The sequence below is a fragment of the Capronia coronata genome (assembly GCF_000585585.1).
Source record: "Capronia coronata CBS 617.96 chromosome Unknown acBCG-supercont1.3, whole genome shotgun sequence".
NCBI lineage: Eukaryota > Fungi > Ascomycota > Eurotiomycetes > Chaetothyriales > Herpotrichiellaceae > Capronia > Capronia coronata.
This window is the reverse complement of record NW_006912895.1, coordinates 2880017-2895704: the sequence shown is the minus strand read 5'-3', so window position 1 is coordinate 2895704 and position 15688 is coordinate 2880017. Positions and strand designations below refer to the sequence as shown.

At 53.3% G+C, this 15688-nt stretch overlaps 6 protein-coding genes across 6 annotated transcripts; 4 read left to right on the top strand and 2 right to left on the bottom strand.

Moving 5' to 3' along the window:
* Positions 1 to 595: 595 nt before the first annotated feature.
* On the bottom strand, positions 596 to 2667 carry A1O1_04347 (uncharacterized protein; the record flags this gene model as incomplete). Its single annotated transcript, XM_007725241.1, has 3 exons — positions 596 to 2168; positions 2228 to 2304; positions 2356 to 2667. 3 exons carry the CDS (start codon positions 2665 to 2667, stop codon positions 596 to 598), a joined length of 1962 nt encoding a protein of 653 aa, XP_007723431.1.
* Positions 2668 to 4081: 1414 nt separating this feature from the next.
* A1O1_04346 (uncharacterized protein) lies at positions 4082 to 5194 on the top strand (the record flags this gene model as incomplete). Its single annotated transcript, XM_007725240.1, has 1 exon — positions 4082 to 5194. The coding sequence occupies one exon, from the start codon at positions 4082 to 4084 to the stop codon at positions 5192 to 5194; it is 1113 nt and encodes a 370-aa protein (XP_007723430.1).
* A 799-nt stretch (positions 5195 to 5993) lies between these two features.
* Positions 5994 to 6795, top strand: A1O1_04345 (uncharacterized protein; the record flags this gene model as incomplete). The annotated part of the gene is made up of 2 exons (XM_007725239.1): positions 5994 to 6006; positions 6080 to 6795. The coding sequence occupies 2 exons, from the start codon at positions 5994 to 5996 to the stop codon at positions 6793 to 6795; spliced, it is 729 nt and encodes a 242-aa protein (XP_007723429.1).
* Positions 6796 to 7463: 668 nt separating this feature from the next.
* Positions 7464 to 8498, bottom strand: A1O1_04344 (uncharacterized protein; the record flags this gene model as incomplete). Its single annotated transcript, XM_007725238.1, has 1 exon — positions 7464 to 8498. One exon carries the CDS (start codon positions 8496 to 8498, stop codon positions 7464 to 7466), a length of 1035 nt encoding a protein of 344 aa, XP_007723428.1.
* Positions 8499 to 10342: 1844 nt separating this feature from the next.
* A1O1_04343 (CMGC/SRPK protein kinase) lies at positions 10343 to 12346 on the top strand (the record flags this gene model as incomplete). Its single annotated transcript, XM_007725237.1, has 3 exons — positions 10343 to 10527; positions 10703 to 11852; positions 11909 to 12346. The coding sequence occupies 3 exons, from the start codon at positions 10343 to 10345 to the stop codon at positions 12344 to 12346; spliced, it is 1773 nt and encodes a 590-aa protein (XP_007723427.1).
* Positions 12347 to 13782: 1436 nt separating this feature from the next.
* On the top strand, positions 13783 to 15339 carry A1O1_04342 (aromatic-L-amino-acid decarboxylase; the record flags this gene model as incomplete). The annotated part of the gene is made up of 1 exon (XM_007725236.1): positions 13783 to 15339. The coding sequence occupies one exon, from the start codon at positions 13783 to 13785 to the stop codon at positions 15337 to 15339; it is 1557 nt and encodes a 518-aa protein (XP_007723426.1).
* Positions 15340 to 15688: the final 349 nt, after the last annotated feature.

Here is a 15688-nt window from a genome sequence, read left to right as displayed (position 1 = left end):
TGAACATGGTGGCAGGCGAAGGGAACCAAGGACAAAGAGAGCCGCTTTCGACCTGACGGTCAATGCACACAGAGCACGCCCTGGCCGCCAAAATGATATTTGCATGCAGCGATGCTCAGTAGATCTCAGGGCTGAACTAAGTCAAGGGTTCATCGAGTCGTACATGGCAGAGAGACATGGACTGTAGGCTGTTGGTTAAGTGGTGATAGCATTGGACTTATGTAGTGGTTGTGGGAGCAGGAGGATGCGGAAGTCGAGAAAGCAAACTTGACATAATTTGCTCCGCCGGTGAATGTCCGTTGCCAAGACCGCCGATTGATTGCACGTGACTTCACGTGACTCGCTTCTCGGTATTTCCTAACAGCTCGTCCACACCAGTGTCTTCAAGTTCGGCATTATTTCTTACCACTGGCATTCTCGTCCACAACACTATGGGACCAATGGAGTCTCTTCATCAGCGCTAAAACAGCCATCCGAGCAGAACCGAGTTATTCGAGTAGTAATCCTCAGTTGCACTAAAATACTAACCCTCCTCCTTTCATCTCGAGTCAACCCAGGCTCTTGTTCCCTCCCTTCATCTCCTATCCTATCCTAACTATAGACTAGCCTTCATTTGCTCCTGCTTAACCCTATTGAGCACGCCATAATCCCAATCCTCTTTGATGAGATCCGCGGCCCTCTCGGCAACCATGTAGACGCTGCTGACGATATTCCCAGAGACATGATTCGGGAAGACGCTCGCATCGACGACTCGGAGATTCTGCACTCCGCCACGCACCTTGAGCCGTGAGTCAACGGTGTCGCCCATCGCGCAGGTTCCGCAGCTATGGTATTCGCCAATGCAAACCTCGCGAACGGCAGCGCGGCGTTGTTCAACGGTATCCAGTGCCGGGATGATGCTTGGATCCGGCTGAACACGGGGCCCCAGTTTGCCCTTCAGCGCGGGCGCGTCGTGAGCAAGAGCTTCGAGGAACTTGATGCCTGCTGCGAGTACGGCCACGTCGGCCTCGTGATGTAGATACGCCGGGTCGACTTCAGGGTAAGTGGTTGGGTCGGCGGATGTGATGTGGACGTGGCCCCGAGATGCGGGGTACTGTAGACACACGACCAGAGAGATCCCGTCTGGGGCCGAGGTGTCTGCTGGGGGTGGCCAGAGTTGGCTCTGGTCCGACACGCCGTGCTTGAAGTCGCCCGTGGCCCCAATGAAGACGAACTGCAGGTTTGCAGAGTGGGAGTTGCGCAGGTGCGCGATCACTTGGTCCAGTTGTTTCTTCTGAAACGGGGTGGCGGAGGCTTGCGTCGAGGCGATTGAGTCAACGATCTGATCCAGCTCGCCTTCCTCGAGAAATAGTGCGCACGGAAAAAAACCTTGGACTGTTTGAATCGCGGTCAATGGCCCGCCTTGGTTCTCGGTCAGCGCTTTCTGTGCCGCCGCCATCACTTCCGGTTTGTAGATCGAGTCGCCTGACATCTGACCTTCGGCGAGCTGGTACACCGTCCCCGTAACCACGTGGTCCTGGTAGTTGTTGCCGACGCTGGGCAGGTCTACCAGGCATTCGACGCCCGCGGCCTGCAGGATCTTGGGGTCGCCAATGCCTGACAGCTCGAGGATTTGCGGCGAGTTGATGACGCCGCCGGCAACAATGACCTCGCGGTTTGCTTTGATCGTATGTTTCTGCCCGTTGTGGATGAACTCCACTCCTACGGCTGTTTTGTCCTCGAGGATGATCTTGGAGACCAGTGATTCGGTAATGACTTTGAGGTTTGGCCGGTGTTCGTTGGGTTGGAAATATCCACGAGCCGCATAACTGCGTTTCCCTTTATCCGGTCCCGTCCGCACCACCGCCCCAAGAGTATTGTAGAACCCTATATGATCGCCGCTCCAAGGGTCAGTGGGCTTCTTGTCAAATCCTGAGGCTTGGTCTGCTGCCTTGACTATGTCGTCCTCGATTGGAAGCCGGAAGTCATTGAAGCTGGTGTGAACAGGTCCGCTGGTGCCGTGGTTCCCACTGACAAACGGCATGGATGATCTGTCGGTGATGCTTTCGTCAATGGGCTCCAAGGTCTGGTGCTTCCGCATGTATTCCTTCATCCTCTTCGAAGACCAGGATGGATCGTTTGCAAGCTCCGCCCAGTCATTATAATCCTGGTCTGAGCCGCGGACATACCTTACCGGCAAGTCAGCATGTCACCTTGGCCAGGGGTTAGGTCGATGCAGTCGACATACATCATGTAGTTGATCGCACTGCTTCCACCTAACGCACGTCCACGTGCGACCTGATGGACTCTGTCCTTGTTCCCGGCCTAATGATTTCATAAGCCTAAACTCAGATAGGAGTTGGAAAGGTATCGCACTTGAGGGACAGTGTCAAAAGCCCAATCATACTCCTTGTTGCCCAGCATCTGAATAAACATGGCAGGAATGTCGACGAGGGGATCTCCAAGTCTGTTCTTCCCAGCTTCGATCACTCCGACCGTAATTTCAGGGTTCTCGGTCAGGCGAGCAGCAACTGTCAGTCCTGCTGTACCTCCACCACAGATGAGGTAGTCGTAGCTTTGTTCCCCAGTGAACTCTTCAACGGAGACGAGGGCTGACTTCTGAGAGCCATTCATACCATTCATACCATTGGCACCGTTGGCACCGTCCACAACATTAGTGGCAGCCATGTTTGGGGAAGAGTGTTTTCTGCGTCTGCGATGGTCAAAAGTAGTGGGATCAAATTTGAGTCCAGGAACAAGAGACAGTTAGAGCTGAAAAGAGGGCTACTGGCCTTTGCCTGGTATATAGAGCTGGATGTTCGAGTGCGGGCAGACCTGGCTATTGAATCTTGACCTCGGTTTGCGGGGTCGACTCAAGGGATATCCCGACAAGCGAAAACAGGACCATCTGCGTCAGTCCCTGAGTCCTGGACTGAGTTCGCCGACCTACCTAGACTAGCAAGGCCTGGAGTGAGGGGGGCGATTTGGAGTTGAGGACAGGATCTGTGACTAGATCATTTGTATGGAGGCGTCCGACAGAAGATTGCAGTTCAGAGGACTATCGATCTGAAGCTAAAGGGGGTAGCCTTGCAGTTCAGCAGAAGGCAAATGCCCACTTTCAGAATCTGTAGCAAGTGGCCGCACTCAAGGAGTCAGATTACTCACAAGGTGCGACAGCAGCCCATATTTGGTACTGCATACAGAGGTACAGGCTTTCCTCTATTGGACAGACCATTTCGATCGAAGGACGAGGATCCTGGCAGAGCTGCTGGGTCGCCAGCATGGCCGCAACATCTTTGGTCACTTTAAGGGCACAGCAGTGACATGTTCACTCCCTTCAAATAAGATGCGCCAATGAATGACCATGTATATTCGTATACTTGTCCGGCAACCATCGCTTGCAGAACCTTACCCATGGTAAAGATGTAGCAGGGTTATGGGAGAGGGGAAAAGCTTCTCCATATCAGCCGGTCTCACCTTAGCGTTGCAAGCAAAGCGTGCTCAGCCCATGCGAATATTCACAGTAGCCGGCGACAACGAATGACTCTGTAAATAATAGAAAGATATACCATGGCAAGACAAGACAAGATCTTGAGCTGACGCTGGTGAGGGTTTGAAGTCACTGTTGTTGTCAGCATCGAGGTTGGTCGTTGTTGTTGAGCGAGATGAGATGAGATTGCGTGCCCGTTTGACCTGCCCAATTGGGAATATCAACTTCGGAGGAGCAGATGGAGTCCTAGTGCAGTGCTATCGGCACCGCAGACTTACTTGCCTCACCAACTGTGTCCTCCTCGATCTGTCTCTAGATCCGTCAACAAGGAAATCTTAGGTCATCCTGGATCAGGTATTCAGTGGTGCATGGACAGATCTGATCCTCGAGTTCAGGCCGAGGAGCCTATATCAAAGGGCGCCTGAAGGTCCACCCTCATAGTCAACGCGCTACATGGACCTGCAGACAACCCAAGGAGTGAACGGTTCCATCCAGTATCCAGGGCTGAAACACTTGCTCTTTCTGTCTTAACGGTGGGAGCATCTTCCATCGACAGCCAAGAGGGGAGATATAATCTTTTTCGCATCGGCATTCAAAAGGGAAATGCATACCATGAGCGGGTCAGTTGAACACCAACTCCCCCCGCACCTTCTCCCTGACCGTGAGATCCACGTCGTCATCTCGATTTTGTCCGGCCACAAGAAGGCTCAGGAGTACTACGATGACACTTTAAAGCCTCTGCTCGACAGCCATAATGTCCAACACAGCACTCACACGACATCCTCCACACAGTCGATCATCAACCTGACCAGAAGTCTATTCGTGGTCAACGCCACACAGGGGGTGAAGCAGACCATCATACTTCTGTCGGGCGATGGCGGCATCATTGACATTGTGAACACCATGACAACTGTCCTAAACCGACGAAATGATGACACACGGCCGCCTTCGATCTTCATCAAGCCCGTTGTGGTTCTTATACCGATGGGGACTGCCAATGCGCTGGCGTGGAGTTGCAAAGTCGCCCAAGATCCGATCGGATCCATGATGAAAGGGATGCCTAGGTCTCTGCCCACCTTCCAGGCCCAGTTCAGCCCCGGCGCCAAACTTGTTGTCAATGAGGGAAGAGATCGCGAGACATTGACAGAGTCCGATGACGAAGAAGGAATAATGTACGGCGCTGTAGTCTTCAGCTGGGGCCTGCATGCGAGTCTGGTTGCCATGAGCGACACCGCTGAGTACCGCAAACATGGGTTGGAGAGATTCAAAATGGCCGCAGGTCAGCTACTGAGCGAAGGCCATAAATACAGAGGCAAGGTCAAATGGCGGAAAGCGGGTGGGGATTGGGGAGAACTCCCTGGATCAGAGCATTCATACGTGCTTGCCACGATGGTATCGAACCTGGAAGAGCACTTTCAGATCTCTCCGGCTACGAAGCCGGTCGACGGCACGTTACGACTTGTCTCCATTGGCCCCGAGCCTGCTGATGAGATAATGAGGCTCCTTGGGCTGGCATACCAGTCTGGTAAACATGTGACAGACCCAAAGGTTACCTACGAGGATATTAAGAGCCTCAGAATCGAATTCGATGAAGATGACGAGCGATGGAGAATGGTTTGTGTTGATGGCAAGATTGTCGCGATTGCGAAGGGAGGCTGGGTGGAGGCCACCAAAATTCCGGCGACTGGCATGGATGCAAGGAGGGTTATCGAGGTGGTTTGCTGATCCAAACGTCGAAACGCTCCTGACTCCGTACACTCGGGGGCTGGTGTGTTCCAAATCTCGGCGAACACAATGCGGGATGAGGAGCATGATGCGCGACTCTGCCGGAAGAGTTCGTCCTGATGATGTATGGCATAGATATGACTTACGAAGCTCACTCAATGATTCCTGCAATCTCGATTCTCGACGACTATGAGAGCATGAAGATAACCGCCCGATACAGACCTGGATCAGACAATTAGGTAGATATGACAGGACTGTTGGTGGAAAAAGAAAGAGGCAGCCCCTGACCTGACTTCGAGGGCGAGGCTGCGCACGTGATGTCAGGTGATGCTGACTACTACAGGAATTGATCTAACTCAATTTGCACTAGCTCACCCACCTCGCTGACGTCCCGCGACAACTCACAATTGACAATTTGACAATTGACGTCGGCCTCATCCGGCACTTGCACTGTTTCTGCTGGAACGAAGTCAGCCTTGAAGCCTTCTGGTAAATTGACATCCGCATTTCCCACACCACACTCTACTAGGCCTTCCCCTCAAATCACAATTCGTTCTGCGCGCCAACCTTCGCAGCGCGCCTTTCGAGAAGTTCTTTCGAGCGTCCACAGACATCAGCAGCCAGGAGAGGCAGCAATGATCACCCTCGCATTCCGCTGAACCCATACTTCGAAGACCAACCTTTGTCTCGTAAACCCTCGACTCTCTGGACGGTACATCAAGTCAGTCCGTCGAAGCGTCTCCCACGAACTGTCGACGAGCCTGAATTCCTGCCTCGATAAACACAACCTCCTCTCACCATGCACGGCTGGGGTAAGATCTACCTCGCTCTGGTCTTCTGGCTTTTCGCAACGTCAAGAAGCTAACATGATATTTTCGCATGTAGGCCTTTTCTTCTTTCTTCTCTTCCTGCTCCTCATCTTCGCCGTCGTCGGCTGGATCGGCTTCACTCAATATAATGCGCGCAAGCAAGGGCTACCCGCTCCGTCGCTGAAGTCGTGGAAGACGTACATTCCGTTTGTCAAGGCGCAAGGATCCTCAAACTATCCAGCCCCCCGCCACGCCGGACCCGTGGAATGGATCCGCGAGCAATTCTCGCGACTCACCAACAAGCGCACTGCCCGGGGTGCTTACGAGGAAGCCGACAGTGAAGGCGGCTACAGCGGCGCCGGCAGAAGGGGACGCGGGGTGGAAGATGACGCTTGGGACACCAGAGTAGGCAACGAAGACCCCTATGTCTCTGGGCCCGCAGGATACTCGGGTTACGAAGAACAGGAACTGGGACTTGCGCCCACACCTGGCCTGCATAACGAGCCATACGCCGGGGGTAGCGGGGTGGGAGACGGAGGCGACTATCTCGGAGCCGCACCAAGCTATGTGGACGTCGGTGCACGAGGACGCCCTGTGAGCGCTAAGAGCTTAGATCCTTTCGGCGACCAGAATGAGGCGCCGAGCTTGAGGAGTGTCAGCCCGCGACCAGAGGCGGACACGAGTGGTCGGGGTCACGCCAAGGGGAGTCAGAGTCTGGATACCCAGGGCAGTGGTGACGGTAGCTCGAGTCCGACGAGTACGAGGAAAAGTGCATTTAGAGAGGGCATTTGAAGCGCGTTTGAGTAGCGTTTGAGTTTAATGGACAGCGCCTGGCTATGTTGGACTGGCTACGGAAAGAGTGTGTGTGACAGGCCAGGGAAGAGATTTCTGGACCTCTGGAGTCGATATTTCATGTCTATCTCCAATGGCGCATGAGACCAGCAATCCGCAGTCGAGGAAGCGAGCTAAGCCATCAAGCACTCTTCCGGCGTGAGAAGTTTTCGGGGCGCACTTTTGTTTCTCTTGGTTCATCGCTTCGTCCTCCGCTTGTTGATCGATCCAAGCGTGCGCAGTGCTGAGGATGGCGGTCTTGTGGACATGCGAGGACACCGTGTGTGATTGGATCTTCTGTGATGTCAATCATTCCGTCTTTACTTTTGGCGTAAAGAGGCGTTTTTGCTTGAGCAGTCTGAGCCAAATTTCAAACGCCGTTCCTGCTGCGCAACATGTTCGCGCGGAACATCATGCATGGATTGAAAAGAGACCTCGGCGTTCCGGTAGCGGCATCGGATTCGAGGTGTGATGGGCATGGAAAAGATACTCTAGGAATTCAACGCCGTAATGACATATCTGCAAAAGGCGAGCTTCTTCTGGAGTGTGAACAATGCTTTCTTTTTTTTCCTTCGCTTGCCAATATTCAGAATGCCTGCCTGGTGTCTTTTCAGTCGTGACATAACTATCTACAAGTCCACCACTTTGGGCTTGTTCAACAACTTGCTCGTGGTCTGGTAGGTCAGGGCACCGTTGACCATATATCCTCCTTGTCGAGCACCGCCCCACAACCTGTTCCAAAGCATGCCCCTGACATCGGCCACCAGACATTTGACCCCCAGCATCCAGATCTGCGGATCCACGAGCTCCGTCAAAGGCAGACGCTGGCTGGCCGTGGTCCCAGCAGGTTTGTTGTACGCGCAGGCCAGGAATTCTTCCCAGGACTTCTGGCCCTCGTCCCACCAGACCGGCTCCTTGCCGTAGCCGGAGTGGACGTGTCCGAAGGCATGCAAGGTAGGTTTGACGCGCCAGACTTCCTGCAGCTCGAATTCGTCGCCCATGCCGCCGTTCTCAGGGATGTCCAGGTGCCATTTGGGCGGGTTGTGCGTGATCAGCACGTCGACGTCGTCGGGGATGGTGTTGCTCCAGGCATCCTGGCCTCGGGTATACTGGAAGGCGAACTCGTTGCCGCCGCAGCGGGGGATCTGCGGCGCCCCGTGGACTTTGAGCTCGCGGCCGTCCGGGAACGGCAGCGTCACGCCCGAATGCTGCAGGTAGTGGATCTTGCCCCAGTCCAGGGTGCGGCGGGTGTTCTTGGTGTCGTGGAAACTCCGGCTGCGCTCGTCAAAGTAGCTGTCGTGGTTCCCGGCCACGACGACAATATGGCGAAACCCGTCGGCTGAACCGGGCCATGGCTTCTGCAGGGTCTTCAGCCAGTCGATCGATTGCTGAATGGAGTTGAGGGTGCCGTTGTTGGTCAGGTCGCCTGCGTGGATGAGGAGGTCGCCTTTTGGAATCGAGGTCGGAGGCATCTTGGAATGCGTGTCCGATAGACATACGACGCGGATGGGCACTTTGTTCTTCGGCGGCACGTACGGTCGGCCTCGTAGGTAGAGGATGAGGTAGTGGAGGAAGGCGAACCATGTTGTTAGAGGGTGGTAGATGAGCTGGTATAGTAGAGTCGGAGGCGCGAATGATGATTTTTGGGGGGTGAGGAGGCCCATTATTGGAAATAGCTGAGATATCTACTCTTTAGGACTCGGTTCGGGAAGGGTGTTTGGGTATCTTTTCTCTCAGAACGGTCTTGTTTATTGTCATCGGAGCGCGTGGTGGTGTAAGGAACGTGGTGTGGAGGTGGAGCTGGAGCTGGAGCTCATAGCTGCGTGTTGACTGGGGACCCAACAGTAGATCTGGTTACTCTGTACAGAAGCAGACGTGAGGGATGGCAGAAATTCTCAATGCCTAAGTACTGTCTAAGATGGGCTGGACTGTATGTATTCTGTTCTCGATTCGAGGTCCAGGGTCTCAATTGTATCGTATTGAATGGGAGGAGAGTGAGTTTTTAGGTGCATCTTCGGAGTTGCGCAGGTGGCGTAATAGTGTTGGGTTTGTGTGTTGTGTGTGTGGATGTCGTCAAGTAAAAGCTCCAAGCACAGACTGCGGCGGCAAACTTGAAGCGATATTGAAGAGGGAGACTCTAATAACGTGGGACCATTCGGTGTACAGCATCGAAACATCGAAGCATGGAAGATCTCGGAGTCGCTGGGACAGAGTGAGAGTGAGAAACAGGATTGTCGACAGGGCAATGATGTAGATGTTGATAGTAGATGTGACTACCTACTACTCAAGTACCTACTACTAGGTACCTAATACTATCGCAGTTCGTCATGTATCGTGATACTATTCTACAATAATGATTTATTAGTATAAGGGTAGATAGAATCCATGCAGTAGTCACGCATCTGGCTTTTCTATCCGTCCCCTCCATCAAACCATTTCATTGCTATCATCTGCAAGCTATATTACAAAACTCACAGTTGAAGCAAAGACCTTTCAAACGCTGCCGCCACCATCCATCAATCAAATCCGTCAATCGAGACAGACAATCGTTTGGATCATCACATATTCTACCACGTCCTATTTGGCTGCAAGCCACAGAGATCATTTGTATTGCTGGCTGTGGTCTTCAAGTTCCCTTCCTCCTAGTTTGTTGTATCACTGGTTTCCTTGTCCAGGAAATCACCTGCTGTCACAGGCATCCGCAGTTGATATCACCGTCGATCGCCCGCCAGTGCCAACACGGCGCCGTCTCGTCAACTGCAACCTCTCACTGCGCATTGGTCCTTCTCCAGTTCAAACTTCATCAGTCTCGCTTCAATCCAGTCGATTCGGTCACCCAGTTCACTGGCATACAAGTCGTTCGTCTACCTTCGTCTACCTACCTGTACCGTAACTCAGCCAATGTTCTCCGATCGAGTCTGCTCCAGGCCCTCGATCTACTAGCCGCCGCCCCGTTGGGTGCCCTGCTTCGTCGACGAATCGCATCGGTGATCTCGGTGCACGCAGCGCACAATCAATCCACTCTTCCTCTGCCAAAGCCGCCAGCCGCCGAAGCGCAAATCACACTGTTTGTTCTTTGGAGCAGCAATCTGATGATAAGAGGTGCAAGATTGGAAAGTCAAGAGGAGCATAGCCTAAAAGGATCACTCAGCGCCTCATCCTGTCTCCGTTGGTAGCGTTGACACTGGTCCGACATCCGAAACGCCCACGTTCTCAAACGAGGTCCACAAGGTCAAGCTTGACTGAGCCTTTACCGCACTGCAGCACACCACACCAAACCAAACCCAGTCAAACCAAGTCAAACCAAGCCAGGCCAGGCCAGGCCAACTAGCCCAGCCAGCCCAGCTGCGGTCAGACTACCGCCCCAAAAGCCATCCCACTTCCACTCTACTCCAACTTCAAACAATCCTTCACCATTCCTCCCCGATCGGAAACTGGCCCTGCAAAGGGACCAGTCGCTGTCCACCCCAACAGATTGTTGGCCGCAAACGCCGCCGCTTTTGCTATGATGAATGGCACCGACTTGAAGAAGGCCGCCATCAATCAGGCGAAGAAGGTTGCGACCACCGCCGCCCTTGCGGCAAACAGCAACGGCCAGAAGAAACGACGGAAAGGCGATAACTTGAAGCCCATCATCACCACCGAAAGCACGTCTTCTGGCCTTCACGAAAGCCCTACCCAAGCGGAGCCAGAGTAAGTGACACCTCTCCCCCATTATCGCGCTCCAGCGCCCGCGTTGTATTTATGAGATCGCGAGTCGCCGTTTTTTGTTTTCCGTTCATCTGCGCAACTGATCATGATCCCTCAGAAGCATGGATTCTCCACTCCCTCACGGCAAAATCCCATCAAATCACTCACATCTTGACAGATCATTCTCATCCTCCTCCTCATCCGAAGAAGATCCCGCCGCCGAAACCACCGCCGACGAAGAAGACTCTGAAGACTACTGCAAGGGTGGATACCATCCGGTACACATCGGTGAAACATACAACAATGGCAGATATGTTGTTGTGCGAAAGCTAGGTTGGGGTCACTTTTCCACCGTGTGGTTGTCAAGAGACACCACCACCGGCAAACACGTTGCTCTGAAGGTTGTCCGATCGGCGGCGCATTACACGGAGACGGCTATAGATGAGATCAAGTTGCTAAACAGAGTCAACCAAGCCAACCCAAGTCATCCTGGTCGGAGATACGTTGTCAGTCTTCTCGACTCCTTCGAACATAAAGGTCCCAACGGCGTCCACGTGTGTATGGTCTTTGAAGTTCTCGGCGAGAATTTACTGGGGTTGATCAAAAGATGGAATCATCGAGGCATCCCCATGCCTTTGGTCAAACAGATCACGAAGCAAGTTCTTCTCGGTCTGGACTATTTACACCGCGAATGCGGCATCATTCATACGGATCTGAAGCCCGAAAATGTTCTGATCGAGATCGGTGATGTCGAGCAAATTGTCAAAGCCTTTGTCAAGGACGAAAAGGAATCCACCAAAGATGACAACAGGAATGGGCGTCGGCGGAGACGAACATTGATTACTGGCAGTCAGCCCCTACCCAGTCCGCTCAATGCTAGCTTCACCAACCTGGACAAAATCGGCAACTCCCACCAGCCGAGCAGCCTAAACCAGGTGATGACCGAGTCCTCCGGAAACAAGTCCGCAGAAGGACTCTCCATGCTGGAGCAATTGAAGGCGAAATCGAAGGACACCAACCAGAATGACGAACATCCGGGCAACGAAAAAGCCCGAGAGGGGACAGCTGACCCGCTCGAGAAAGATCTCGCCGGCGTGTCGCTTGACAGCAAAAAGAGCAATGACGCGGAGAAGGTGTTGAAAGCCGCGCGAAACGAAGATGAGCCAGCGGAGGGGATCATATCTGTCAAGATTGCCGATTTGGGAAATGCCTGCTGGGTGAGCCATCATTTTACAAACGACATTCAAACTCGACAGTACCGGTCGCCGGAGGTCATACTGGGGGCCAAATGGGGCGCCAGCACGGACGTGTGGAGTATGGCATGCATGGTATGTTACCGCAAACGAGCTGGTGAATGCAGTGACCCGCTAACGCGTCGACCTAGGTGTTTGAGCTGATCACAGGCGACTACCTCTTTGATCCACAATCGGGAACGAAGTACGGCAAAGACGACGATCATATTGCCCAGATTATCGAGCTTCTCGGACCGTTCCCGAAGTCGTTATGTCTGCAAGGTAAATGGTCCCAGGAGATCTTCAACCGAAAAGGAGAATTGCGAAATATCCATCGTTTGCGACACTGGGCGCTTCCCGATGTTCTGCGAGAAAAGTACCATTTCTCGGTTGAGGATGCGAAGAGAATTAGTGATTTTCTCCTTCCCATGTTGGAGCTGGCCCCCGAAGCGCGTGCCAACGCCGGAGGCATGTCCAACTCGGAGTTCCTGAAGGGTACGAAAGGCATGGAAAATGTGAATCTGGATGTCCCGGTCGGCAGCAAAGGCGAGGGAATTGAAGGCTGGGCGACAGAAGTGAAGAAACGATGATCTTTTTGACTGCATGTTTGAGAGAATCCCAGGCGTCTTCATGTCTCTGTTCCCACCGTGCCTTTTTGGGGTTGCGGTGATCGAAGAGGCAAATACAGTGTCACGTACAGAACAAATGAACTTGATGGACAGGATGGAGGCTTTTTTTGACGAATGATTGACGATTTCCTTCCCCGGGTGGACGAGTGTCGAGGTCTCGTTGCCTCTTCATGAGATGAGAAGATATGCACAAACGGTGATATTGAGATTGAGGTTCTGGATCGCAGTATCTCTGCCAAACAATAAATGAAGAGAGATAATCAGGGGGTCCATCGTCGCCTGAAGCCACCAACACGGCCACCGGGCGGTCTCAAGACTGGAGATGGGTGTTGAATGCATAGAGGAGTTGTGTGTATACTCGAATACTTCTCCTGGTCAGCTGCCTTTGAGGCTCGTTTGGCATGTTCAATTCGATATCCAGTGCACAGGAAACGTGGAGGCGACTCGAGTGGCTGTATAGAGAGAGTATCGCCCTCGGTGGCTGGTCACGTTCAGCGATGATCATAGGATGAAGACACAAGGCAATATGGACCTGGACCTGGACCTGGACCATACCCGGTCTTTGTTGGATTGGGTAGACTCAATTGACCATTCTGAACGCGTTCCAGATAGCGAGCGAGTCGTCGCGTCTACCGAACAGCATGATGATGGGACCGGACGTAGATGCCAACCATGGTCGTGTTGCCGAGTTCCAGGCGGTTAAGGTCGTAGGGTCTGTTCAAAGCACATTCTGGCGGCTCACTTGCGTGGTCGCTGGCTTCTTCTACGTTTAGAGATATTTATATACCGAGATCTCTGGTTGTTATGGTTGGAAAAGTCGTTCAGGGGCGCAAGGCTGAACGAAGAAGCAATAGAAATTCCCCCGCAAAATAAAATCCTCTGCCATTCGGATTCGGATCTGCTGTTCTCGACTTCCATTGCCCTCGAGATGCCAGTCTATCAATCACCATCGGCCTCGGTTCTCAACCCAAAGAAGCCATGTCTAGCAGAAACATGCCTACAGAGTACTTTGTAGACGAGAATCACTCAACTGGATCAGCCGGTTCGTCGGTGGAGTGACAAGGCGAGATCTGGTGGGCGTGGCGTGACCAGTTGACCAGTTGACCAGCTGCTACAGATTCTCTCTCACCACTGCCAGCATTGAATTGCTTCTTGCGAGTAGAAGTCGTCTCCATTCCAATGTATGACTTCGTCTCTGCTACCATGATACCAAATCGTCTATTATCCCGAATTGGCTGATCCAGATTGCACGGATCTAACTCCCCAAGACCAGGAGTTGAACAGCCGGGCAGTCCATGCCACTGCATCTACCGCGCCGTCCACGACTCCTTACTACTGTTTCGCTAGTCTCCCTCATTATTGTTCTTATTTCCATGCTCCCAGGCCGCATCCTCAGAATGGCAGCGGACACAGGCACAGGCACAAGAACACCTCCCAAAGCTCCAGCTCGGGTCATCGTGGTTGGATCCGGACTCGCGGGTCTCTCTGCCTCCTCGGAGCTCGTGTCGAGGAATATTCCGGTCCACATTGTCGAACGACAGCAGAAGCCGGGAGGCAATTCAATCAAGGCCTCCAGCGGGATCAATGGCGCACCGACCCGCTATCAACCGCCCGGGTCGGATTCCGCGGCATCGTTCTACGAAGACACCTTGAGGTCCGTCAGTGCGGAAGTCATGGCGACGATGACGGCACGCAGGCAGAGTCTGATATCTACGCTGACCAATTCTTCCGCCTCGGCCATCAATTGGCTCGTCGACGAAAAGGGGATTGATTTGTCTCGTGTGGCCCAGCTGGGCGGCCACAGCCATGCACGAACACATCGGGGTGCAGGAACTACTCCGCCGGGCGCGAGTATTGTTTTGACTCTCCTCAAGCAGCTCAAAGAGAATCCGCTGGTCAAGCTGGAAACGGGAACAACAGTTACGAAAGTCCTCAAGTCCGATAATAACGAAGTTGTCGGGGTCGAAGTCCAACGGAACGGAAGCAGCAGCGAAGCTGGAGGTGAAGCTGAAGCTGAAGTTGGGGTCGAAACTGAAGTTGAAGTCCTAAAAGGTCCCGTCGTCTTCACATCTGGTGGATTCGCCGGCGACTCGAAAGGAATCCTCGCCCACTACCGACCAGATCTGGCAGGGTATCCTTCCACCAACGAAGCATTGCCAGGCAGCCAGGGTCTGTTGACAGAGATCGGAGCTCAGCTGCTCGACATGGACCTCGTGCAGATCCATCCTACGGGATTCATCGACCCGAAGGAACCGTATAAAGCCACGAAATTCCTCGCCGCAGAAATGCTGAGAGGAGAAGGCGGGATTTTGTTAAGACACGGGTCGAGATTCATTGACGAACTCCAGACGCGGAAAGTCGTCACGGGAGCAATCACCTCAGCAGCAGCTGGTCCAGTTGACATGAACGAGTCTATGAGCGAGTCTATGCACGATTCCGAATCCGAGTCCAAGTCCGTGCCTGTCAAGCAGTGGCACACTTTACTACTGCTGGACGAAGGGGCCTATGAGGCAGCCAAGGCCCATGTCGACTTCTATCTCTGGAAAGGACTGATGCGCAAAACGACCGTGGGAGAACTCAACCATGCCGACACGACGCTGGAATCGATCAAGACGTATTCGGCAGTCGTGCAGGGCAAGGCGGTCGATCCTCTGGGACGCACCACGTTCGGTCGGTGGAAGCTGTCTGATCCTACTTTGGATTCCGTTGTCTACGTCGGCACCGTCACACCCGTGGTCCATTACACCATGGGCGGCGTGGTGTTTACTCCCAACGCGGAGGTTCTGGATGCCACGACGGGAATGCCTATCCGGGGACTCTGGGCGGCGGGCGAGATTACGGGTGGTATCCATGGCGCTAATCGGCTCGGTGGGAGCAGTTTGCTGGAATGTGTTGTTTTTGGCCGGATTGCTGGACAGAATGCCGCTGCTTATGTTGAGGGGAAGAGTCAATAAGGCATAAGGGAATGAAGGAATCACAACGCTGGAACATTTAACGCAGAGAACCGCGGGAAAAAAGATGGGGAAACACTTCGGAACGTTCTTGACGACGGAGAGTGTTTGAGAGTGATGAATCGTGATGCTGCTGGACTAAAAGGGATGGCATGAGCGGGATGAGAAAGGTAAGAGGCAGTGCAGTGCAGCGAGCAGACATCGAAGGACGGATTTCAAACACAACTACCGACTCCCACCATGGATGGTGGATGGTGGATGCTGGTGTAACTTGAGTCTGAACGACAAGCGTTGTTGTCTGCAAAATGCCAGGTGAGCAGATCATATGGAAAGGAAAAGCAACCGCAAGTCA